Below are 26,472 nucleotides of genomic sequence, written 5' to 3' on the forward strand. Positions count from 1 at the left end.
CTTGTCCCTTTTCGCCCCCTTACAGCACGCTAAACATGTCTCTGCCAAGCAAGACCTATACACCTGTGAACCATGTACTATTCGACATGGATGGATTATTACTAGGTTGTGTAACCCATTCTCTTTGACTTCTAACTGTTGTAGCAATTTTAAAAGCTTACTTATACTCGGTTTAGTTGTAAATTGTCATTCAGTCACTAAGTTAGCCCGGACGTTCCGTTCTCTTGTATGGAGACGGTTGTTCACGCAGAACTCCATTTAAAAAGCGGGTAGTTTAAGGTGGCTTTGAATATTGGCAAACTATTACACCTCGTAGAATATGAATTAAGTTAGTTTCTGAGCCGTTAGGGTCTACAGGTAAATACGGCACACACCTTAAACACCAAGCAGCACGTACTTCAATAAAATGTCAACCTTTCTTACTGGTTAGTATGGAGCCCGGGAGTGGCCATCGGGAGAAAAATTATTTATGTTGTGGCCACGATTTACTGTAACGTGCGCACGAGATACAATTCGTTCCCTCGATTTCCACTTACGTGCGCACAATTTGCCAAAACGTGCCCTCGAAATAGTGATATCGTGCTCGATATATAATACATGCGCTCTTCACGAGCTTATAAAGAGTCAGTGCACATATTGGTGATTATGTTTAAATGTGGCGCTGCCCTGGGTCTGTTCCAGCCACCCGATTGTGTTTACATGGCCAGAAGGTTAAGTGGCTAAATATGTTGCAATATTTGGGGGATATGCCTATTCAGTGTAAACAGACAATGGATATTAGCATACCAAATCCTTACTAGGCCTATCTGCAATATCTAAAAGGTACCTTTTAAGTTGCATTTTTTCCTAAAATACACAGTTTAACGAAGTCGAGGGAACGAATTGTATCTTGTGCGCACGAATGAACTAAAACGCGCGCACGTTACAGTAAATCGTGGACTTGATATAACTTTTTTTGTGTGTGTGTGTGTGTGTGTCACATTAGGATGATAGAGAGAAAAAAGATGTTCACCTCATGTTGAGAGATGGAAAAAAGTAATCTCATAACATGTTGAATGATGCATTTCTTAATAATATGACACATAATTTGCTCTTTGTCTATGGCTGCCCTTTGTGATCACAGCCACCTGTTATTTTGATTACAATCCCCTCTAGTTTGCCTACTAAAATGAATGTGTGACAACATAATTGGAATACCGTTAATATTTAATCCTAAATGACAATTAACTGAGTAGAGAAGGCTATTAATTCTTGCTATATTTTCTCATTTTAGATACAGAGCGACTGTACACTGTGTCCTTCCAGGAAATATGCGACCGCTTTGGAAAGCAATACACATGGGACGTGAAGTCGTCAGTGATGGGTAAGAAGGCTCTGGATGCTGCCCGGATTATTGGGGACACCCTTGAACTCCCCATGACAGCAGAGGAACTCCTTGCTGAGAGCAGACAAATACAAGAAAGGATCTTTCCCTCTGCCAAGCTGATGCCAGGTATGTCCGATTCCTACTGGGCATATAACACATTTCACATCCCACTGTTTACATAAGTATAACGTGTCCGATTTGCTCGGCTAATGAGTGTCCAAGCATTAATTCTTGTGTGGGTTGGTGTCCTCTTTCTGCTATATGTGGGAGTGTTGCTCCTTCTGCCATTTGTGTGTGTGTGTGTGTGTGTGTGTACATGTGTGTATGCTGCGCCTATGTATGCATCTGTGGGAGTGTTTGTGCACAGGCATGAGTGTGTGTCGTCTGCAAAAGGATTAGACCGATGTAGATTTTTCATGACTGATACTAATGTTTTGGGATCGAAGCTCCGATAGCCAATATTTTGTGCTGATATTCAGCATCTTTAACTTTGACCATTTTCATGCCTAAAGAAAAAAGACAAGATTTCAGTGTTTGCCCCAGAATTTTATTCTTGGCAGGATGGAAACGGCTCTGAAACAGCCTTTAAACCACTAGGGGAGAAAGAGATTGAGCTTCACCAATAGATATCTTAATTAGGAGTGCTGGACTAACTTCCATAGAAGATCTCCAAATGGGACTAAAAGGCGGCATGTCCCACAAGAGTAGTGAAATCTGTTCTGATTAGGCTCACTATCCGAAACCCATTAGCATTTTGGGTTGATTGTGTGCCCTTCAATAAACCTATTGCAGTGCAAGTAATCTATCATTTTGGCCCTTGTTTGTGGGATGTGCTGCCATTTACTGCCTCTTGGACAGCATTTAAACCATCATGTGAAACTAAAACCCTCCATTGAAACCCATGAAAATCTTTCAGATGGGTTAGCAGCTCCTTAAAGGAATACACTTGAGTTCTTGGGAAGTTGGAACTTAGTGTTAAGTGATGACAACATAGACACCAAAATTATCCATGTGTCCCTGGTAGATCATTGGCTCTGGTGCTCCATGATAAAAGTGTTAGCATGGAGCCTGCTATCACTCAACATAGTGTATGCTAAAGTGTTAGCATGGAGCACAAGAGCCAATAATCTACTGGGGACACATGGATTTGATTGGACATGATTTTGGTGTCTGTGTTCCTATCACTTAATGGGAAAGTTAAAGGAGTGTGTTCCTTTAAGGCAGGCTGAGTCAGGTTTCTTTACAGGTTTTATAGACATCCTTGAAGGTGTTGAGTAAAATCCACCCACACCACACTGGAATGATTTCTCTGGTCAGCCATCTGAAATAAAAAATAATAAAAACATATCCCCTAGCTGTGGTCAGGGAGGAAGTTCTATGTCAAGAGGTAGACGACACTAACTGGATGATATCTGATTTTTAATGAAAGGCCTACCGGTCTAACCTTATTCTGCAACACGTGTACCACCAGGTGTGGAGAAACTGGTTCACCACCTGCGGAAGCACAATGTCCCCATGGCAGTGGCGACCAGCTCGGCGGGCGCGACATACAAGATGAAGACGAGCCAGCACAAAGCCTTCTTTGATCTGTTCAGTCACATCGTTCTCGGCGATGACCCCGAGGTGAAGAACAGCAAACCCCAGCCGGACTCCTTTCTAATCTGTGCCAGTAGATTCGACCCCCCAGCCTCCCCAGGGACGGTAAGGAGTACAGATTAGAGATGCACCGGGTTTCAAGTCAAATTTCTTCATTTAAAGCTGCTTTAGGCAAGATTTTTATGTTTAATATACGCCTGTCTTATCAGTCTAAATCACAAAGTGGGGCTGCAACAGTTTTTCCCAAATTAAATTCTGGTGTCACTGGTGGGAAATTTTCTCCACCCAGAATAGTGAATCAAAACTTAAAGTCAAATCCGTACAGAGAAAGCTGGACTCACCAACATTAGATCTTTTTCCTGTCTCGTCCCTTTGGTTTCCTTTGGTATAAAGCATCACAGACTGGCCAGGTTGGTAAACATGAGCGTGCTGTGTGCAGTTGACATAACCTTACAGGATTTCTGGGTTTTTAAAGCTACAGTAGGTAACTTTTATGGATTAGATGTAATAAAAATAAATCGCTACGATTGGTGGAAAATGACAAGCAGGATAATATGTCAGAATCTCCGAAACAGCGGTCACCCCATTCCTCTGCTCTTCTCATTTCAAAGTGAAACGTGTGCACAGTAAACCCATCCGACCAATGAGGAGAAGGCGTGACTCCGTCCTGTCAATCAGTCCTCCTGTCACTCACTGGGAGGAATAGGAGGCAGCTTTAAGTCAAATAATTCAAACATTTACCTCTCTCTGCCATTTGAGGCCACCAACGTGCGAAGTTGCCGAATGCAACTTTAAAGTGCTTTTAAGAAAATAAGATTGTGAATTTTCTCTAATGTGATATACTTTTTAACCTGGCATTGGCCTGATATCTGATACCATGATCAGTAACGATGCTTCTTGGTAGGGATACTAGATTACTTAATTAGATTTTATTTTCATAAACTCATTTATTGTTTTCATAGTGTGGGCATTGTGAAGCCCTTTGAAACTGTAAGGGCTGTACAAATACACTTGACTTGATATGAATTAGGGGGTAGGGGTATGGCGTTCTTTCCGGAAAATGTGTTCCATTTGCAATAATTCAATGTCATAGGAAGGGCCCGCTCTCAGTCCTCCTCCGATACTGCCAGACACAAACACACACAAGTCTAGTCTGGCATTTTGATCAAATGTGGTGAGCTTTCAGGGTTCACAAGGTGTTTAAGATATATTTTCAGACACTCCGGAAGCCTATAGCAGTGATGAGTCAGCCCAAAATAGCTACCAAATATCTCACCAAATAACAGTCTGAGGCATGACCTACTTTCAACAGAAGACTGTCATAAAGTAGACCGACATGTGGGAAAATGGTGGTATTATGCTAATTTGGAGCCATCTACTGTACATCATTGTTCGGCACGCAACCCGTCGTTAGATATGTAATTGAATGTCACATTACCTCGCGTTGCTCATAGGATCTCATTCAGTTTGAACTCCAGCAAAAATCCCATATATTCTCCACTTTGAATTTGCCGTGCTAATTTTATGCAGGGAGGGAGCCTTATTCTTTTCACGCAATTGCTCTCATAACTGAGAGCAAGTTCCCTGATGAGTAGTCTTCAGACGGCGTAAAGATTCCTGGGTTTTACGTGGATTAAGATATGTACGTTTGAGCTGTTCAGTTTATATTCGGGCTATTCAATGTGCGCACTGAGGATTGGGAGCATGGCTTCGCTTGTGCACAGGTTTATTTAAACTTTGTTTCTTTGTGCTTCCCATCGGTATGTAGGTAAATCAGACTTTTCTCCTTTTCGTGTCTCTTTACTGAGACATTACCTTCAAATATAGCGTGTGCCTTTATTCAGTTTTGTTCAGGACGATGGCCCACAAAGATTGAATTGGCAACATGCCCATCCAACATTAATTGGATTAAAACCGAGTAAAATTGACCTTACAAGTTCTCAAATTATTCATAGGCTATTGTGCATTTGTCCCTATGAGAAATCACTGAAATACTTCTTTATGTCAAAAATCAGTTGTATATCAAATCATAAACAAGCTTCTCTCACAGTTGCATTGCTCACTGCATCGAAGGTTTTTTTCAAACATTTGTTATGGCCACGTCTGCATCATTTACCAATTGAGGGATGTGAGCTGGAGTAACATGTAACATGAAGTAACATGGAGGGATGTTGGCTGGAAAAACACATTACCTGGAGTAACATGGAGGGATATGAGCTGGAGTAACATGTTGGGATGTGAGCTGGAGTAACATGTTACCTGGAGTAACATGGAGAGTTGTGGGCTGGAGTAACATGTTGCCATGAGTAAGGCCCCGTGTCCACCAAAGACCTGTGAAAAAAGTGCTGGCGCTGTTCTTTCATTAATTCCAATGGAAAAGCGGCGCTTTCAGCGCCTACGACCCAAAACAGGTACCTCACCTCTTTTTAGCGCTGAGCGCCGTGAGCGCTGGACCTGTTCTCAAGTTGAAACTAGTTCAACTTTTGTGAAGCGCACCGCTCGTCAATGTCACTTCAGAGTTCTACCAACCAATGAGGATGAAGCAGGGGCGGGACCAAGAGTCGGCATCCTACCGTTTTGTAGCGAATGTTAGTTAGGCTAACGTTTAGCATAGCAACAACACCCGGAGACGTCTTCTCAGCGCTCCCCGCTCCAGCGCTCACCTGATGCAGCCAAAACGCTCAGCACCAGTGCTTCAAGCGCTCAACAGGTCGGTTGGTAGACATGGCCCCTAACGCCACTGCCAATGAGCGCCGCCTGGTGCTGCCACCACAACAAGCCCCCAGACTCTTCTCTTCTGTGGTTCCTTGGTGGTGGAATGAGTTACCAAACTCCATTCGATCCGCAGAGTCCCTCTCGATCTTTAAGAAAAGGCTAAAGACCCAGCTCTTTCGCAAACACCTGCTTGCTTTATGGCACTTACTCTCGTTGTTCTCTCCTGACTAGATCCTTGCTTGTGTTGTATTAAAATCTCATGTGTACGTCGCTTTGGATAAAAGTGTCTGCCAAATGGGAAATTGTAATTAAGTAACATGGAGGGATGTGGGCTGGAGTAACATGTTACCTTGAGTAATATGGAGGGATGTGGGCTGGAGTAACATTTAACATGGAGGGATGTGGGCTGGAGTAACATTTAACATGGGGGGATGTGGGCTGGAGTAACATTTAACATGGAGGGATGTGGGCTGGAGTAACATTTAACATGGGGGGGATGTGGGCTGGAGTAACATATAACATGGGGGGATGTGGGCTGGAGTAACATTTAACATGGGGGGATGTGGGCTGGAGTAACATGGTACATGGAGTAACATTGGGGGATGTGGGCTGGAGTAACATATAACATGGGAGGATGTGGGCTGGAGTAACATGTTACCTGGAGTAATATGGAGGGATGTGAGCTGGAGTAACATGTTACATGGAGTAATATGGAGGGATGTGAGCTGGAGTAACATGTTACATGGAGTAACATTGGGGGATGTGGGCTGGAGTAACATGTTACCTCGAGTAATATGGAGGGATGTGAGCTGGAGTAACATGTTACCCCGAGTAATATGGAGGGATGTGAGCTGGAGTAACATGTTACCTGGAGTAATATGGAGGGATGTGAGCTGGAGTAACATGTTACATGGAGTAATATGGAGGGATGTGAGCTGGAGTAACATTTAACATGGGGGGATGTGGGCTGGAGTAACATTTAACATGGGGGATGTGGGCTGGAGTAACATATAACATGGGGGGATGTGGGCTGGAGTAACATTTAACATGTGGGGATGTGGGCTGGAGTAACATATAACATGGGAGGATGTGGGCTGGAGTAACATGTTACATGGAGTAATATGGCGGGATGTGAGCTGGAGTAACATGTTACATGGGGGGATGTGGGCTGGAGTAACATAACATGGGGGTATGTGGGCTGGAGTAACATTTAACATGTGGGGATGTGGGCTGGAGTGACATGTTACCTGGAGTAATATGGAGGGATGTGAGCTGGAGTAACATGTTACATGGAGTAATATGGAGGGATGTGAGCTGGAGTAACATGTTACCTCGAGTAATATGGAGGGATGTGAGCTGGAGTAACATGTTACATGGAGTAATATGGAGGGATGTGAGCTGGAGTAACATGTTACCTCGAGTAATATGGAGGGATGTGAGCTGGAGTAACATGTTACATGGAGTAACATTGGGGGATGTGGGCTGGAGTAACATGTTACCTGGAGTAATATGGAGGGATGTGGGCTGGAGTAACATGTTACATGGAGTAATATGGAGGGATGTGAGCTGGAGTAACATGTAACCTTGAGTAATATGGAGGGATGTGAGCTGGAGTAACATGTTACATGGAGTAATATGGAGGGATGTGAGCTGGAGTAACATGTTACATGGAGTAACATTGGGGGATGTGGGCTGGAGTAACATGTTACATGGAGTAATATGGAGGGATGTGAGTTGGAGTAACATGTTACATGGAGTAATATGGAGGGATGTGAGCTGGAGTAACATTTAACATGGGGGGATGTGGGCTGGAGTAACATGTTACATGGAGTAATATGGAGGGATGTGAGCTGGAGTAACATGTTACCTCGAGTAATATGGAGGGATGTGAGCTGGAGTAACATGTTACATGGAGTAACATTGGGGGATGTGGGCTGGAGTAACATGTTACCTGGAGTAATATGGAGGGATGTGGGCTGGAGTAACATGTTACATGGAGTAATATGGAGGGATGTGAGCTGGAGTAACATGTAACCTTGAGTAATATGGAGGGATGTGAGCTGGAGTAACATGTTACATGGAGTAATATGGAGGGATGTGAGCTGGAGTAACATGTTACATGGAGTAACATTGGGGGATGTGGGCTGGAGTAACATGTTACATGGAGTAATATGGAGGGATGTGAGTTGGAGTAACATGTTACATGGAGTAATATGGAGGGATGTGAGCTGGAGTAACATTTAACATGGGGGGATGTGGGCTGGAGTAACATAACATGGGGGGATGTGGGCTGGAGTAACATAACATGGGGGGATGTGGGCTGGAGTAACATGTTACATGGAGTAATATGGAGGGATGTGAGCTGGAGTAACATGTTACCTGGAGTAATATGGAGGGATGTGAGCTGGAGTAACATGTTACCTGGAGTAATATGGAGGGATGTGAGTTGGAGTAACATGTTACATGGAGTAATATGGAGGGATGTGAGCTGGAGTAACATTTAACATGGGGGGATGTGGGCTGGAGTAACATGTTACATGGAGTAATATGGAGGGATGTGAGCTGGAGTAACATGTTACCTCGAGTAATATGGAGGGATGTGAGCTGGAGTAACATGTTACATGGAGTAACATTGGGGGATGTGGGCTGGAGTAACATGTTACCTGGAGTAATATGGAGGGATGTGGGCTGGAGTAACATGTTACATGGAGTAATATGGAGGGATGTGAGCTGGAGTAACATGTAACCTTGAGTAATATGGAGGGATGTGAGCTGGAGTAACATGTTACATGGAGTAATATGGAGGGATGTGAGCTGGAGTAACATGTTACATGGAGTAACATTGGGGGATGTGGGCTGGAGTAACATGTTACATGGAGTAATATGGAGGGATGTGAGTTGGAGTAACATGTTACATGGAGTAATATGGAGGGATGTGAGCTGGAGTAACATTTAACATGGGGGGATGTGGGCTGGAGTAACATAACATGGGGGGATGTGGGCTGGAGTAACATAACATGGGGGGATGTGGGCTGGAGTAACATGTTACATGGAGTAATATGGAGGGATGTGAGCTGGAGTAACATGTTACCTGGAGTAATATGGAGGGATGTGAGCTGGAGTAACATGTTACCTGGAGTAATATGGAGGGATGTGAGCTGGAGTAACATGTTACCTGGAGTAATATGGAGGGATGTGAGCTGGAGTAACATGTTACATGGAGTAATATGGAGGGATGTGAGCTGGAGTAACATGTTACCTGGAGTAATATGGAGGGATGTGAGCTGGAGTAACATGTTACATGGAGTAACATTGGGGAATGTGGGCTGGAGTAACATGTTACCTCGAGTAATATGGAGGGATGTGAGCTGGAGTAACATGTTACATGGAGTAATATGGAGGGATGTGAGCTGGAGTAACATGTTACATGGAGTAACATTGGGGGATGTGGGCTGAAGTAACATGTTACCTGGAGTAACATTGGGGGATGTGGGCTGGAGTAACATGTTACCTGGAGTAACATTGGGGGATGTGGGCTGGAGTAACATGTTAATATGAAGGGATGTGAGCTGGAGTAACATGTTACCTCAAGTAATATGGAGGGATGTGAGCTGGAGTAACATGTTACCTCGAGTAATATGGAGGGATGTGAGCTGGAGTAACATGTTACCTGGAGTAATATGGAGGGATGTGAGCTGGAGTAACATGTTACCTGGAGTAATATGGAGGGATGTGAGCTGGAGTAACATGTTACATGGAGTAATATGGAGGGATGTGAGCTGGAGTAACATGTTACATGGAGTAATATGGAGGGATGTGAGCTGGAGTAACATGTTACCTCGAGTAATATGGAGGGATGTGAGCTGGAGTAACATGTTACATGGAGTAACATTGGGGGATGTGGGCTGGAGTAACATGTTACCTCGAGTAATATGGAGGGATGTGAGCTGGAGTAACATGTTACCCCGAGTAATATGGAGGGATGTGAGCTGGAGTAACATGTTACATGGAGTAACATTGGGGGATGTGGGCTGGAGTAACATGTTAATATGAAGGGATGTGAGCTGGAGTAACATGTTACATGGAGTAATATGGAGGGATGTGAGCTGGAGTAACATGTTACATGGAGTAATATGGAGGGATGTGAGCTGGAGTAACATGTTACATGGAGTAATATGGAGGGATGTGAGCTGGAGTAACATGTTACATGGAGTAACATTGGGGGATGTGGGCTGGAGTAACATGTTACCTGGAGTAACATTGGGGGATGTGGGCTGGAGTAACATGTTAATATGAAGGGATGTGAGCTGGAGTAACATGTTACCTCAAGTAATATGGAGGGATGTGAGCTGGAGTAACATGTTACCTCGAGTAATATGGAGGGATGTGAGCTGGAGTAACATGTTACCTGGAGTAATATGGAAGGATGTGAGCTGGAGTAACATGTTACCTGGATTAATATGGAGGGATGTGAGCTGGAGTAACATGTTACCTCGAGTAATATGGAGGGATGTGAGCTGGAGTAACATGTTACCTGGATTAATATGGAGGGATGTGAGCTGGAGTAACATGTTACCTCGAGTAATATGGAGGGATGTGAGCTGGAGTAACATGTTACATGGAGTAACATTGGGGGATGTGGGCTGGAGTAACATGTTACCTGGAGTAATATGGAGGGATGTGAGCTGGAGTAACATGTTACATGGAGTAATATGGAGGGATGTGAGCTGGAGTAACATGTTACCTCGAGTAATATGGAGGGATGTGAGCTCGAGTAACATGTTACATGGAGTAATATGGAGGGATGTGAGCTGGAGTAACATGTCACATGGAGTAACATTGGGGGATGTGGGCTGGAGTAACATGTTACCTGGAGTAATATGGAGGGATGTGAGCTGGAGTAACATGTTACCTCGAGTAATATGGAGGGATGTGAGCTGGAGTAACATGTTACATGGAGGGATGTGGGCTGGAGAAACATGAAGCAACATGGAGGGATGTGGGCTGGAGTAACATGTAACATGAAGTAACACAGAGGAAAGTGTGCCCAAAACCCTGTGTGCAGAAGGTGTCTGTTAAACTCTGCACATTTAAACGATTTCGTTACACCCTCCATGCACCCTGCTAGTGCCGACTCCTTTGATCTTCCCTTCAAAACTCAAACACATGAATAGCAGGACACATCTTATTTGCTTATTTGTGGAGAGTCATCAAATTGCTTTAAATACCATTCCAGGTGTTCAGAGACTAATCAACAGAGTTGCACAGTCCAATTCATTTACATTTTTTTTTTTTTTTGACGCACCAATTGATATTCTATTTGATGACTCTGGCATTTATTAGTATGCAGAGTTTTTGTTTTACATCAGGAAACCAATGGGAGTGCCAGATATTCTAGGGTTTTCGGTACAGAAGAAAGGTACGTACAAAAGGACTTGAGTCAGAGTAAGACTCCATGTACCAAAATGTGAGTGTGGACATGGCTTGATTTACATGTTCATCATGTCAAAGTTGCATCGTGCAGAGAGGAGTGTATCCCCATGTGCACCACTGCATGGCAAGTCAAGTAGTAAGATATCAAGTAGTAAGAATATCGTTTTGTGTGGCAATAGCAGCTGTAAACACAATTTTTAATACATATCTATTATCAAATGTTCACCATTCAGCAGGTCAGCTATCACTGCTGCTATTATAACCCCTAACCTTAATAAAAACTGAAAGGGACCATGCATCAACTTGTAAGCACAACACCATGCATTCGTAAATGGCCTCTGGATAATGTGAAAACCAAGGTGCAGTCAAAGAAAATGATCCCAAGAGTGAGCAATGATGGTATTTTCCTTTTTACTGCATTTGGACATTTACAGCCTAATTTAACAGGGAAATCAGAGGCGTCCAATAGATATATTCCCGCTAACTCCTCTCCTCTCCTCTCCTCTCGCCTCGCTTTAAAGGCTTTTTTCGCCGCAAATAGGTCTGCCTGTGGCACGGTGCACCTGATTTTTTAATCTGGAGCCAGCCGCGGTTAGGGCTGGCATTTTTCTTGATGAGATATGAAACTGCGGCTCAGAGGGGGAATCGACAGAGTGTTCAGTGGAATAACGAATGATGATGCGTCACTCCCTGGCTCCCACTCCGTGACAGAGAGAGGAAAGGAGGGGCGAGAGAGAGAGACATAGAGGCCGAGGCGGAGGGAGGGAGAGAGAGCGAGCGAGAGCAGACAGCGGGAAAAGCTGGAGGGAGGAGGGTGGAAAGAAGGAGGTAAACAGAAGAAGCAGGCGTATGTTAATAACCCACATCCAATTGTCAGCATTCCCTACCCTATTCACAACTCAGGGTAAAAGATCCACCAGCTTGTTTTTAGTCACCAAGAGGCATGTCAGAAATAGGCAGAAAGACAGGCGCATGTCATACAGTTGAGTCCACACAGACAGGCGTATGCTAAATGAGCTGAATATTTTGTGTACAATTCACTCAACTGCTTGTGTTTGTTTTTTAGTCACAAGTGAGGCATTGCGTGGATGGACAGGAAGACAGACAGACAGACAGGTTCAGGTCATCTAGTTAAGTTTACATGGAAAGGGTTAGACTGAAGTAGCTGAATATATACATATCACTCACATTTTTATCTTTTGACACGGGTTTTCGTCTCTGCACAGCATGCCGGACAGGATTATGTATTGTGCATTTGATATACAGCATGAAAACCTGGAAGGTCGCAGGTTCGTTCACCATAATAGCCAACGCGTCCGTTCCTATCTAAGTGTCCTTGAACCTTTTATACGTTCCATTACCAGTCCAAGCGTGTGGCTGCCCATGTGCTGTGACCCCTCGGGGGGGATGCTAAAACATACCAAACTCCAAATGCCGGTAAAATTTGTCTTTGGTAGATTATTCAATAAAGGTCACCCGCCACACTGGCTCCTGATTGGCTGCCTGCTACGCTGCTGTACACAAAACGGTAGCATCTAAACTTTTCCTCCTGTTTCTCTGAAGCCTGGATGGTTAACTAGCCTCATGTTAGTTGAAATTTTGATGTTATTCCCATGTGGCGACAGGTAGCAGGTGTGAGGCCACCAAAACAAAAAGACAAAAAAGATCCATTGTGAGGACATCTTAAATTAAAAACTTAGAGTAAAAAGAGTGAAAAGTAGGGTACTGAACTGGCCATCTGCTATTGGCTGGTCTTTGTGTCAGGTGCTGTCACCACCTGTTGTACTCTATAGAAGGTGGCACCTGGCAAAAACACCAGCCAATAGCAGATGGCCAGTTCAGTACCCTACTTTCAATCATTAGGTGTCAGGCTTCACCACAGATTTGGGTTTTGGGTTTAGTTACTCTTTAAAATCTGCTCTTGTCTCTTTATTGAATGTTTCACAAACTGTTTAATTCTATACACGAAATAGCATTGAAAATAGGTAGGGCGGCATATTTTTCTGAACAATGTATATTAATTATTTTGGCTGGTAATAATGATTCTTGGCAGGTCAATTTTGTTTCAGTTTACTAATGCTTGGCAGGATGCCAGCAAGTTAATTTTGGGCACTGCATGTGTCTCAGAGGGTTCTGCGAACAGAGAAATTCCTAAGTTTCAAATATGGCTTTTGAAAACGCTCTGAAAACACCGTTGTGAATCACCCGAACATGACAAGCGCTGCTAAAGTGATGCTCGCCGCGGAGAGCACAGCTAGGAAATTGTAGCATAGCTAATTTAGGACGGTTTTATGAAAGTGACCCCCGCAGCAAGCAAATATATGACAAGATGTGATTTAATATGATACGAGGAATGCCAGAGGCGCGCCGGAGAAAGCCTCACGTCCCTGGCTGTGAACCGCGGCGCAGTTCAGTGGCCTCACCGGTGAGTAATGTGGTGTCGACACCACTGTCTGAGCTGACCAAAAGTGAAAGAAAAAGCGCCGCTCTCTCCTCCATAGAGAGCCCGAGACATTTTTCACAACTCCAGAGTAACTCTCTTGATGAGACAGGAGATTTTACTAAAGGTGTGCTCGGCAGCCCGAATAAGATTAATGAAACATGAAAGTGCGCTAGTTCATGTTCACATAGATAGGGAGGGAGAGAGGGAGAGCGAAAACTAGTTCTTCCCCTGCCATTAATCATACATGGCATTACACCTAGGGAGGGCTTTATAACCCAGATATTCAAATCAGGTGCAATTAAGACATGAACTTTTCTATTGGAACATGAAATTGGCCTATTACTGCTCTGATAGAGCTGATCACATTCAACCCCAGCCTTGCGTCAAACACAGACCAGCCTATAGGTCTAATATATAAAGCTCAGATTTAGGGTGTGTTATGTGACAGTATATGATTTAGGCAAGTGTTTGATGTCACATTCTATAGAGAAATGAGATAGTTAGGGAGCCTCATAGGTTAATTGCCCCAACTTACAGTGGCAATCTACAAGATCCTTGTTTTGTTTAATTTTGTCTCCATCTTTGTCACTAAGCGCTTATTGCTGTGGTGTTTCTGCACTGCACTTCCCAGAGATCACCTGTCAAACAAACAGTGTGTCCAGTACTGTGACGTCTTTTTTTTTGGATTTTCTGTTGATGCAGTTTGAGTTTCTGTAGGTGGCGCTCTTTTCTTTGTCTGTTCAGCCATGGTGGCTATCACTGCTCATGCTAACTACCCAGTTCTTCTTCTATTTATTCCAAACAAACAGCTGTAAACAAAACGCATCACTTCCTGTGCGCCAGAGGAATTTTGCCAAGAAAGACCCACCTGGCAACAGGTGTTTAAAACTGCATAATAGCTGTATTATATCAATCATCGATAGAGAGCTGCAAAACGGACATTTATTCAGAAAAAATGTCACAGATAATTACTTTAAATACTGGGATTATGTACTAGCCTATGTCATTATCACAGTACTGTAATTCAAAGCATGCAGTCTGGTGGAAGAGTGGAGGGTTAAGGGAAGCTTGCAGCATTAACGGCACAGAGGCTTGAGAAAGAGAAAGAGAGGCTCTCACACAGGTCGGATAGAGTCGGTGAATTCCCTCTCGGCCATGGAAGCTTTGGATCTGCAGATAATGATGCTGCAACAACAAGGCAACACTGATGCAGGGCCCGCCCGCGTATTTTTATTGGCTGTCAGCCCTCAGAAACCATCAGGGGTTTGCGCCGCGCACATACGAGAATCCACATAAAGAAGAATAATTGCAGCGCTCCGATCCAAAACGGGAATTTTTCACTATTTCCGTGCTGCGTAGTCTACGGAGTTGCCCCCCTTTATCACTTTCGCCACTTTATTTTCCTGCAGTTTGACACTTGATTGTGCCACGTGGTCGCTGACCCAGAAGGAACCGACGCGCCTAACGCAGAGAAACTGTGAGACGGATACAGGGCGCTTTAAAATGCTTCCACAGAACGCTCCAAAACAGTCCCTCGAGGTTTCAAAAGGTGCCGAGGCCGAAAAGGCTCACTTTGAAAACAAGAACCAGCCCTTGTGTCTTTTTTTCCCCCCTACCTATTCCATGAAATATGCAAGATGCTAAGCTTTTGGAGTAAACTCCGACAAAATAGTACGGGGCCGGTTTAAGTGCACTGATGGCTGAGTTGATTTAAAACCACTTAGCCCATACTCAGCAGTCCTCTGCATTCCCCTTATCTAGCGTTGTGTGCGACTCGCTCAACTTGCATTTGGATACACAGCTCCGTCCCTCCTCCCTGTTTGTATTTTTCCGAGCTGGATACTTTATCGACACAGACTTCAAATGTGCGGGGTTAAGCCTGCTGCAGGGTCCTCCTCAGATCACAAGCAAAGGAAAGGGAAGGGAAGCAGGGTTGGCGGTGAGATTTGCAGACACTCATTTTGGCTCAATGCTTATTTTTTTTTTAGTAAGTCCTTGGGCTGTCCACGGGCTTTTCTTTGAGGGACTCGCAATCTCTTTACACTCGGCACAGTGGTAGGTTATCTTCTAATGAAAATGTGGTTAGTCAATAATCGCCGCCTCTGTTGTGAATGGGTTGGGAACGTTACATGTCAGGCTGTTTTTCTGACCCTTTTTCACAAAGAGTTTCTTTCATTGACAATCATACTAATTTAGTTCTCGATTACATGCCATTTTAAGACTGCATCAGACTGGCTATATGCCTTTATAGGACTTAATAGGACTGTTCTTATTGCAGGCTAGTACCGTAGTCCTTCTAGAGGTCACTCGCTGTTTGTTTGATTTGTCGGGCTAGTTCGGTGTAAGAATAAGACGTCCGTAGATTCACAACAGACATTTATAGCATCCTCTTCTCAGCCACCCATCCATTTGACATCCTTTGGCTTGTTTACCCAGCCAGTCATTAGAACCTGGCCTTGGGCCACTGAGGGCCTCGGGATCGACCTTGAACCATTTAGGCTGTATGTGTGACCTCTGGGATGGGATGATCACACACACACACACACACTCACACACAGACTTCCTGTTCCCGTCCTGCTTCTAAGGGTCTGTCTATCATAAACACTGGCTTTATTTCCGCTCTCCATAACAGAGATGATGAAACGTTACACATCCCTCGCTCAAGCTGCCCCGGGCCCGGATCGTTTAGAAGATGCGGTGGGCAATCTGTCACTGTCGCTTATTCACTCGCCAATGCATGCAGGGACCCAAGCCCATGCGTGCAAGGATGCGCACACACACACACAGAAACAACCGTTTCCCTTAATCCCATATATTATTGCTGTGTGCGTGTGCACGATTGTGTGTGTGCTTTTAGGTGCGTCAACTTGTTACAGTATGGTTTCATGCCATTTATCAACGATGGGTCTTCCCTTCGTTACACACCGAGCCTTGCTTTCCAATATAGGCTGCAGTAGTAGTGGCTATATTTTATGGACACCGCTGTCTTATATTTAGTGCGCCATAATTCAGCCTATAAACAAGGGCAGGTGTGAGGGTGGGGATAGGATGGAGTGGGGCGTTGTTGGTGTGTTAATAGTTGATGTTAAGCAAAGGAAAAAGCCATATACCCATAAATATGGGAAGAAGCAACGACTTTAAGTGTTGTCACGATAACTGAAATTTCAATACTATCTATGTTTAAGATTGAATTCCGTATTGAATTTCATAAATGTTCAATACTTTAACCAAATATGTTCTGCAAGCTGAAATCCCATTTCAACATCACCCACAGAGGGTGTTTGCCTGCAGTTTCATGTGGATTGGAATAGTATAAATGAGAAGAAGGATTGGAATAGACAGAGCGTCAATCTGGCTCTTCACAGTGGACAGCAGCAGTCTGAGTCACGGCAACAGCATCAAACAGCCCACCATGTCCTCAACTGAATCCCAGTCCACCTAAACTGTTTGACAAAACTGGAACCAAATATGGAACCATTTGGTTTATAGACACTATCGTGACAACACTACTGACCTACTGCCTGTTCATCTGATGAGAATAGGACATTAGCTGAGCTTACCGCACAGCAAAGGCCTTTAAACGGTTTTTGCTGGTGAACATCTTCGCCACGACAGATCCATTCCAAAGTCACGTTAAGTTGTCAGGCAAAGAGACTGTCAGACATCGAGTTGACACATGCCGTTCGCCCCTGTGTCACATGCTGACAAAGTCGCTAAGTTGAACAAGCCGGGGCAAACCGGGAGGATCTGTCTCTTGATGGTGTAACTCAGAGGAAAACTTTTTGTTCCAGGCATTGTTCCTCTCAAATGCTGTAACACTGATCCAACCGAGGCTTTTCACTACAGCAGCATTCACCGCACGACACAAACAAATGACCGTGATTGGACGAGCGTAGTGGAATTGAAACGGATAACGCTGACTGTACTGCAGATGGCCAATGTTTGGAGCATCATGGATTCTTTTAGTACTTACTGTGTGCGTTCACACTTCGAGTAACTTGGTTGATTTGTCTTTCATAACATTACATTGTTTTGATGAGTTAACATACTAAAAAAATTTTAAAAATCTATCAAATTAGTTCAGAGCTTCCCATCGACCCCAACAATAGATGAAACCGTTCTCCAAGCATCGTTTTTGAGACCTCATTCAAAAGTTCTAGAGAAGTGGGAAGCTTTGCATAGCTGTAATCAACTTCTCGTCCATTTTGCACCTGCCAAACGGAAAAATTCTTCATGAGACTAAATCACATTGGTAGGGAAACAAGGAGTCACGGAAATCTCATTGGCTGCTGACGGCCGGTGACGACAAAAAGTTCAGCCGTGGCCAACTTTTCTCGACCGACAAGCTTGTCGAGCATCCGCACATTGGCCGAGTTTCAACGGTTGCTTGGCGCTATGGGAAATGAACGGACTTCTGGTGGCTTGTTGATCATGCTGCTCACAGTGTGAACGCGCAGTTACAGTATCCGCCCTTTGATAGTTTAACTGCACTCCACTACACAGCTGGAATGGACAAAAACGGCTTTGAATCTGGTCCTTTTGGATTAAAATTGCCTGTCTGATCCTTGCTTATAAGCAGATGATCTATTAAAAAATGACCGCCCGTGAACCCAGCTGAAATGTAGCAGCGCACCACTCAATCAGGTTCCTCTCATGGGGGAGCCTCTCATTGTAGAGGCCCCCTTATTGAACTGCTGTCCACAGCCAAGCAGCGCTGTCTGCAGCCAAACAAGGCTTGGATTCACTCCAAATCGCAGCATGCAAGCATCGGGCCCTGTCATCTCGCCATAACACACTTCTGTAAAGGGTTTGTGTGTGTTTGAGTGTGTGTGGGGACAGAGAGGAGGGGGAAGAGAGTGCGTTTCAGACAATAGCAAAGATATGCGCATGCACACACACACACACACACACAGCAACCGCCTCACCCCGCCTCCCCTTTGTCTCGTCTCATTCGGTAGTGCTGACTTGGGTACACAGTGAATCCAGATTCAATTGGCTCTGATGAATCTTGCATGTGTTTGGGTGTAGGCCCGAGGACAGGTTGTAAATCTTCCATGGCGCCGTTTGAAGCGGGGGACCAGCGGGGGCCTCGTCTCTCCACCGCTCCACCCGGAGGCAGGTAAAGCCAGGAGACCAGCCTGCACTGGTGGGAACAAACTTTAAAGGCTTCCTATGTCTTTGACTTTGTTCAGTCGCACACACCTTTCTTCGGTATCAGCGGTGATATCAGTCAATATTAGCAATGATAAGTCACTTTCACCATTATTGACTCGTTCCCAGTGATGTAGCGGTAAATGAAAAGGTGGGAAATCTTTGACCTCCGGTTGATGATCATCATAAGGCATCACAACCACCTATATGAGCAAATACCAGTATTTTCAGAAACACTATTTTGTGTCTTTCCTTAAAATACCTTATCCTCACAACATATATCAGTTTGAGAGTACTTACTATAGTGATGGGTGGACTTGAAACAGTGATTTGAAACGCTTCGAAAACCTTTGCGACACTGCTGTGTTAAAAGTGGCCAAGTCACGTGATTTCAGCAAATTAAGCTTTGTTACGTTTCGAAACATGTCTTGGTGGTTCGACGATGGGGGGTCAACCTCAAAGTGAACGTGAACCAAAGTGATGTACGGCAACTACTGATCTCGAATCAGTTGTCATAACTTAGGCTCATACTAACTGACTGATTCATCTGATGTGCCTTCCCGCCAATATTTACAATAAAAGCAAATAAAAATGGCCAAATGTTGTGGGTTTTCACGCAGGAGAGAGAAACAGAGACATTTTTGGCGGTGTTCAGAGAGATTCAGTTGATTTTGAGAAAAGGAGGGAGCAAAAGAAAGAGACCAAGGTCTATTGTGTGGTAGCATTTTCATGTTGTCCAGCACAATCTTGTAAAATGCACGATTTGTGAGCAACATCTGTCCTAGAGCAATAACTCCTCATCAATGTTGAGACACCTTCATTCTAGGCACCCTGATCATTCATCTGATGGGCTGTTGTATATAAGCTATACTATTGTCACACATACTTTATTTATACACAAATGATATGAAAATGAGTAAAATACAACCATATAAAGGCCTACTTATATATAAAGACCTACATATTCTACATAAACTCAGGTCTGATTATTTGAAGTTATTGAGATATTGAGACTACTCTTAAATGGAAATATATGCAAGTCACTTCCAAATCGTTGAATCATTGTAGGTGTTTTTTTTATTTTTTGGGTCTTCCCATTGCATTTACACACATTTGACCAGCAGACGTCACCAGCGTGTGGCGTTTCGAGTGTTTCGAAACAGTGAATCATTTTCCGAAGCAGTTGGTTCAAAGCTTCAGAAAGCCTTGCTTCTCCCATCGCTAACTTACTCTTATGTATACAGTGAATTTACATCATGAAGATTTATGTCAGCATGAAAAGGTGGTAAACTCTACTCTGCAAATAAAAAGGAGTGTAAAGTGAGTTTAGGTGGCTTTACCCTCCACTACAACTGCTTGTCACTTTTTCATGACCCTTTGTTACTCTGTGGCTGGGTGTTTAACAAGCAGTCGCCCTGTTCTTGGTGTGAAAATAACATTTAGTGGTTCAGCCCAGAATCTGCAGCGCTCACCTACGTTTGTATCGCTGTTGTTGTTTCCTACTGTGGACACCCACACTGAAAACGTATACACTCATGGTACAAATTGGATAAAATTGTCTACCAAGTGGCACATGTAGCTGCTGTTTGTGTGTGTAGGCGTGTGTGTTGGTGCGTACATGTGCATACTTTCAGTGCACTCCTTGATTCGGTTCAAATGATGTCTCCTCTCGTTGCTGACTTCCCCTTCCATCCGTAATCCACCCAAGCTATCAACCCAGCACGAGCCGCAATGCATCTGTGTCTGTTTTTCATCCATTTCAATGCGACGCATTGGAAGCAGATTAAAGGGTCATTTCGCCAGCTCATTGGGTAATTACCAGTTTTAATTGCTCCCAATCAAGGGAATTAGCAGGGGCCCTCTGTTGCACGCTCTTGGTATTTCCGCCGTTATTGTCCGCCGTCCTCCATTTCCAGGCTTAGTGACATCACAACAGTCAATTAGGGTTTTAAGGAGACTCAAGCAGGCCTCTTTGTTCTACCTGAGTATTAGAGTTGAGACGAACAAAGGCTCTCAAGGCTTTCTCAGAGGCTTAGTTTGTGGTAGCTTTTAGAGCTGCAGACCTATTGCAGGCCTATTTTGCAAAGGGGCATTTCAAATGCACACAGACAATTTCAAGTTTATTTCTATAGCCCTTCATCATAAGAATGTCTCAAAGGGCTTTACAGAGAATGAGCCTACCTAGATCTAACTAATCAACAATCAATCACAACAAAATGATGCAATTAAGTAGGCCATGCAACAAAATAAAGCACAAGGAAACAAAACAAAGTAGAAGACACAAGATAGCATGTTGGAAAGACGTAACAGGTATACCTAAACCATCTAGCCTATTAGCCTCACCTACCCAGCACCACCAACCTAAGACCCTCAGTGAAGACACAGAAAAACTCCCAAGAAAAGGTTAGGGTTAGAAAACATGGAAGAAACCTTTGGCAGGCCAAGCCAAAGATAGATCCCCCTCCAGGATGGCGGCACATAGGTTATGGGACAAAACAAGAAAATGGACAATAACATTGACAAGGACATATGAAGAAAGCAAATAAGACAGACATGATGAGGCAGAAAGATGGGACAGGTAGGGCCAGCACCCGTGTCCACTGCCAGTGCTACGAAATGACCTGAAGCCACACTGAAACTGTTTGAATGGCCCATTGCTGGAGAGACACTCAGTTAATTGCGTAGCAGCTATTCTTTCCAGAACTTTAGAAAGAAAGGGAAGATTATAAGTGGTCTGTAATTATTAAGGACATCAGCATCAAGGTCAGCTTGACACATTCAACACCAAACTGGACCGATGACAAATTCAAATTGCTGTTAGGATTCCTGTTGGTATTTCTGCAGCGTCACCCTTTGGACGCTAGAAAGTTTAGAACTGCAGCCAGTGATGTCAAGCTAACGGGCTAAACTTCCTCACAAACCCCCGGCACTCCCCACGCCACCACAGGATGTTGGAAGATCAGATGGATTGGATAAGAGGGAATTTGTAAAATCTTGCCCTAAACCCAACTGTTTCTCCCTCTCAGCGCAGCTTACCTCAGCATAACAAGTTCCTGTATGAATGTCTCTCTCTCTCTCTGTTTTCAGTCTTTTTGAGAAGGAATAATACGTTGTTATATTGATTTACCAATGCACTGCTCCATTGGACTCCATGTCTGCGTAAATACCATTCTCTGTTTCCAGCTTGAAGTCTTCTTGAGAAGTAGGACATTAGACTTTTCTCCTAACCTTCAAACAGCGTATTGAGACATTGCTCTCTTTCCGTCTTACTGTGGCATGTCTGCAGAGCAGTCAATGTGTTTATTGGATGCTGGGAAATGATTAACCTCATGGTTAAGGTTCAACCGTATTAATTCACTGCTATTGTTGGAACGTCCTTGTTGACGTGTGCGGTGAAAAGCGCTTCAACTGCCAATTAGGCTACACATTTTTTTCATATTTTCACATGGCTTGGCATTTCCATGTGACGAAGCTCAACAAAATTTCTGCCTCGCAAATGAAATCCATTTCCAAGGAGTTGGGATAGACAAGATTTACTGTACCACCGATACCCTACTGCTTGTAAGCAGATATGTATTACTTCCCTGTGGTGAGATACACGAGTTCCGGCCATAATCTTATATTATTATATTTCAGGCAGTAAACCCGGCTCATTGGTTGAAAAGTGCATGCATGCATGCTTTTGCTAGAACTTTCGGGCCTAATGCTGTACATGCCCAGAGCTGTAAAATGTTACCACCCTCATAAATTGAGATCAGACTCGACGATCCCTCTGAGGCAAAAGTACCATCAAACCCTCTATTTTACCCAGGCCAGGGGTTGTGTAATAGGGCCTACCCCTGTATTATACAGACACTCTCCCTGCCCACTCTTCACCCACTTCTTTGTATGTTTCCACAGTGTGCAGTAGGAAGAAAAACACTCTTACTAATGGGTAACATCACATTTTAAAGTCCCAAGTTTATTTGGCCATATAAACTTTAACTATATTGGATTCTTGCAAAGCTTATAGAATATAAGCTTTTTTTTTCAACTTTCATAACCCATTGCAAGTCATATATTTCCATCCAAGTATTTTATGCAGATTATTATGTAATGAAAGAAGAAAAGGAAAAGAAAAGCTGAATGAAAGCAGCACATTTCGATGGCATTTCCTTAGCATTGCAAAACAAAATTATGTTCACTATAGGTGGATCTGGGCTTGTGTGATTTTTTTTGCGATATTTCAAAAGCTATCTTAAAAATTGCCTGACATTTGGATGGAAACAGGTAGGCAGCTCTATTTTACTTGTGTCTACCAACACTACCAATAAGAACAAACCTTTTATAGCTATAAAATGCACATGCAGTAAAACTTATATTTAGTTTTAATTTACAAACTCATTCAATTTGAGAGTGAAAAAAATATCTCCTATTCCGAAACATAAACAAAGCCATTAGAACCAGTGTTTCAACAGGGGACGCCATGCTCCAAGTATGGATTAGGGCTTTAATGTATAGTGTGCCACCAGCAGCAAACACAGCGCTCCTCTGGGAAATGTAAAGTTCATCACATTGAAAATGGAAATCGGGCTCCTGTGTCGACTCTCTGTCACTGCCGTGTTTGTTGTTCGCCTCAGCTCTGTGCTCTGCGGGGGAAACGTGTCTGGCGGCGGCGTGGAGGGGTAAAATCCTGCAGCCCTAATAGGCTTAGAGGATAATATCACTTTGTTTTTTCCCTCTGTCTTGTCCTTGTCCAGTGCTTGGTGTTCGAAGACGCTCCCAACGGCGTGAAGGCGGGACTGGCGGCGGGCATGCAGGTGGTGATGATTCCCGACGACAACCTGGACCCCGGCCTCACCCGGGAGGCCACGCTGCGGCTGCGGAGCATGGAGGAGTTCCAGCCGCAGCTCTTCGGCTTGCCCGCGTACGACTGAGCCCAAAAAAAGACCAAAACACAACACACCTATAACAGAACCGTATGTTTCAGTCTTTTTGTAAAGCTCCATTCTTATGCTCGGACCATAATGATAGAGTGAGAATCCGATTATTTTCCTGGATGCCTGATCGTGGCGTGAGCGAATATTGACGTTTTTCGCCTGCGCCAATTAACGAGACTTAATTGTTTTCTGTCAGATCGTAATGAGATGTCACGTCTTTTGGTCGAACCCTTTTTAGCCGCGCACCTCGGGCCAGCTTATTATACGGCGTCAAGATGTGTCCCTGCACCTTAACGTTTCGAGAAGTCAACACCCCCAACGAGCGCAAGTTCGTACACCTACCGTTTTCCTTCCCCTACCCTTCTTTTTGCCTATTGAAATGCCAAAGACGCCGCTCTGCTACGTAGTGTAATCCGGTAAAGAGGTTGCGAGTCGTTCCTGACCCTTTCATCTCCGCTCACGTCTTGCCGTAGAATTCAAGTTCCCTCCCCCCCCTTTCACCGGAAAGGCTCCGGCAGAGGGCCCCCCGCCGGAAAAAAAAAAAGCCCCGGCGCCTTCGGCTTCCTCGGGCCGCCGAAATAGGATTTCAACCGCGCTCCCATCCACTTCCCCTCCGTGCCTCCCTGGCCTTTCATCCTCAAGGAGGGGTAATCTCCTCAGCTTCTTTTTTTTTTTTTTTTCTTTTCCGACTCACGCACTCGCACTCATCGCTCAGCAGTTTTACATGTCATTTACCCTCCCCTGCCCTACAGTGTGCTTCTTCTCTTTCTCTGTGTGTATGTGTGTGTCTCTTACACACTTACCATAAAAGTGATTGGAGTGTTAAAAGGGGATGCCTCTATTTTGATCTCAGGTCAAATTGAAGGCCGCATGAAAATAACACTGAATCAGAAAATGATTCTACACTCGCTGTGTAAAAGCATTTTTTTTCTTCTGCTGTGCAAATGTGTCTATGTTAACTTTTATTATCAAATAAAGAAATTCAAAACACAAACCCAGGGTATGATAATTATGTGATTTGCATTAGGTTTCTTATTTATTTTATTCTTGACTTTGATTTCCAATTTAATTAGGCTTTGGGTAATTTCAGATATATGACATTTTTCAAGAATTGACTTTCAGATGTTCGTAGAATGTAATGCATCCATGTTTAATGGATGTGGTTCTTCATTTTTAGATGGTTCTCTCCCCCACTCAGTCTTGCATGGACCAAAAGGCTGAACCAATTGCCTAACCTTTTTTCGGTTTTTTTGTACATATTCTATCCTTAGTTATACTTTTAGTGAACTTTAATAACCTTGTCACATATAGTTCACTTTAAGTCAGCAGAGGGCCAATTATGCACAATCACTGTATGGTATATAGTGGTGCAGTTGAAAGGATCATGTCAAATCCAGGACCTGGCCAATTAGCATTTATGGCTGGTTATCAGAGACCCAAATCTTACAGAAGAAAAGCTAAAAATTAAGAAGAATAACCCAGAGAATGAATCGCATTGTAGCTCTCCAACATGAAGGTGCGATTCCATCTCACAAGTCTCAAAAAGGACACATGACAACTATTTTGATATTGAAAACCAGTGTAAATATAGAGATGAAAGATGAGACGATGTCTGTAATCATCCATAGCTGCTACCTGCATCGTTTTGTGAAATCAGCACCTAAATATCTTCCTCATATCTGTTCAAAACAGTTGTTTTAACAGCTGTTTTAAAATGAATTTTTACTTAACCGTAACATCATATTGTGAAAATTGTGTGCTCATTTGGACTGAAGTTGAATTTGACCTCAATTGCTTGCTGGGTCGTGGAATGCTAACCAAGCGAAACCCCAAGATTCAAACAAAACACAATACAGTTAATTCTTTCCACAGTACTATTATATATAGAGAACTGCTACTTAATTTTGTATTGCTATACTAGAATTTAAGCTTGTTAGTTCCACCTTTACGAGTTTTACGTTTGATTCCCATTTAAAGAGTGATTTAGAGTGGTCGCTTTGTTGAGACATCTCAAGAGCATCGTACTGCAGTCTCAGCTCTGCCGCCGTTGAACGTCTTTACCAGAGTCCGTGCCTGTGTTCGGATTTTAAAAAGTCGCTTTGTCTACCGCCGTGTCACTAAGGCCCTTGCTGCTTGTATCCTGCTTGTATGTTTTTTTGTGCGTCTTTGAAATTGAAATCCAGCTCGTGAATAGCGTTGCGTAGCGTCTCATCTCATTTGTGCGCGCTCTGACCCAGCACAAGATAATGGTTTCCAGCCGACTGCTACAATCATTTCTCAGTGTCTAGTAGAGGTCTTCACGGGTCTACCCGGACCCTAGGATCCGAGACCCGACCCGGGACCTGTACGGGTTCGGGTCCACGTTTTATTATGGTCAATCGGGTCCGGGTCGAGTCCCATTCTATTACCGCGGGTCCCGGGTCTGTGTATCATTATGTGTAATAACCGAGTGGATCCGAGAAGACCCATGATCAGCGCTGATCACGAGAGAAACGCATGGAAGCGCTGTGTAACTTGCGTGATGATTAGGCTGACCATTCAGATCAGATTACAAGAGCGAAAATAAGGTGAAATCATTTCATCAATCATCATTTGAAGAGCCATACGTGATATTACGACCAATTTATCACCGCAGGAACGCAAAACTGACCAATAGAAACAATGTACTGCAACTATTGTTTTAATCATCCATTTAACATGCAATTAAATTTCCTTGTCACTTATTGTAGGCTACGTAGCTGCTAGATTCTATTATGGAGTCTCACTGTCATCTACTGGACAAACTGTAGAACGGCACAACTTGGCAAGTCTTTCTGTTATTTTGATCTCCTTTTATTAGGCTACCATAT

General features: G+C 43.8%; 2 protein-coding genes across 2 annotated transcripts in view; one reads left to right on the plus strand and one right to left on the minus strand.

The window, feature by feature from the left end:
* Window positions 1-26,472, minus strand: part of LOC139913931 (ankyrin repeat domain-containing protein SOWAHC-like) — a 469,713-nt gene that overhangs the window by 34,371 nt on the left and 408,870 nt on the right. The gene's annotated exons all lie outside the window — the stretch shown is intronic.
* pudp (pseudouridine 5'-phosphatase) lies at window positions 34-24,608 on the plus strand. Its single transcript, XM_071902125.2, has 4 exons — window positions 34-105; window positions 1,274-1,492; window positions 2,838-3,067; window positions 23,444-24,608. Exons 1-4 carry the CDS (start codon window positions 36-38, stop codon window positions 23,618-23,620), a joined length of 696 nt encoding a protein of 231 aa, XP_071758226.1. The 5' UTR covers window positions 34-35; the 3' UTR covers window positions 23,621-24,608.

The sequence above is a fragment of the Centroberyx gerrardi genome, chromosome 21 (genome assembly GCF_048128805.1).
Source record: "Centroberyx gerrardi isolate f3 chromosome 21, fCenGer3.hap1.cur.20231027, whole genome shotgun sequence".
NCBI classification, from domain to species: Eukaryota; Metazoa; Chordata; class Actinopteri; order Beryciformes; family Berycidae; genus Centroberyx; species Centroberyx gerrardi.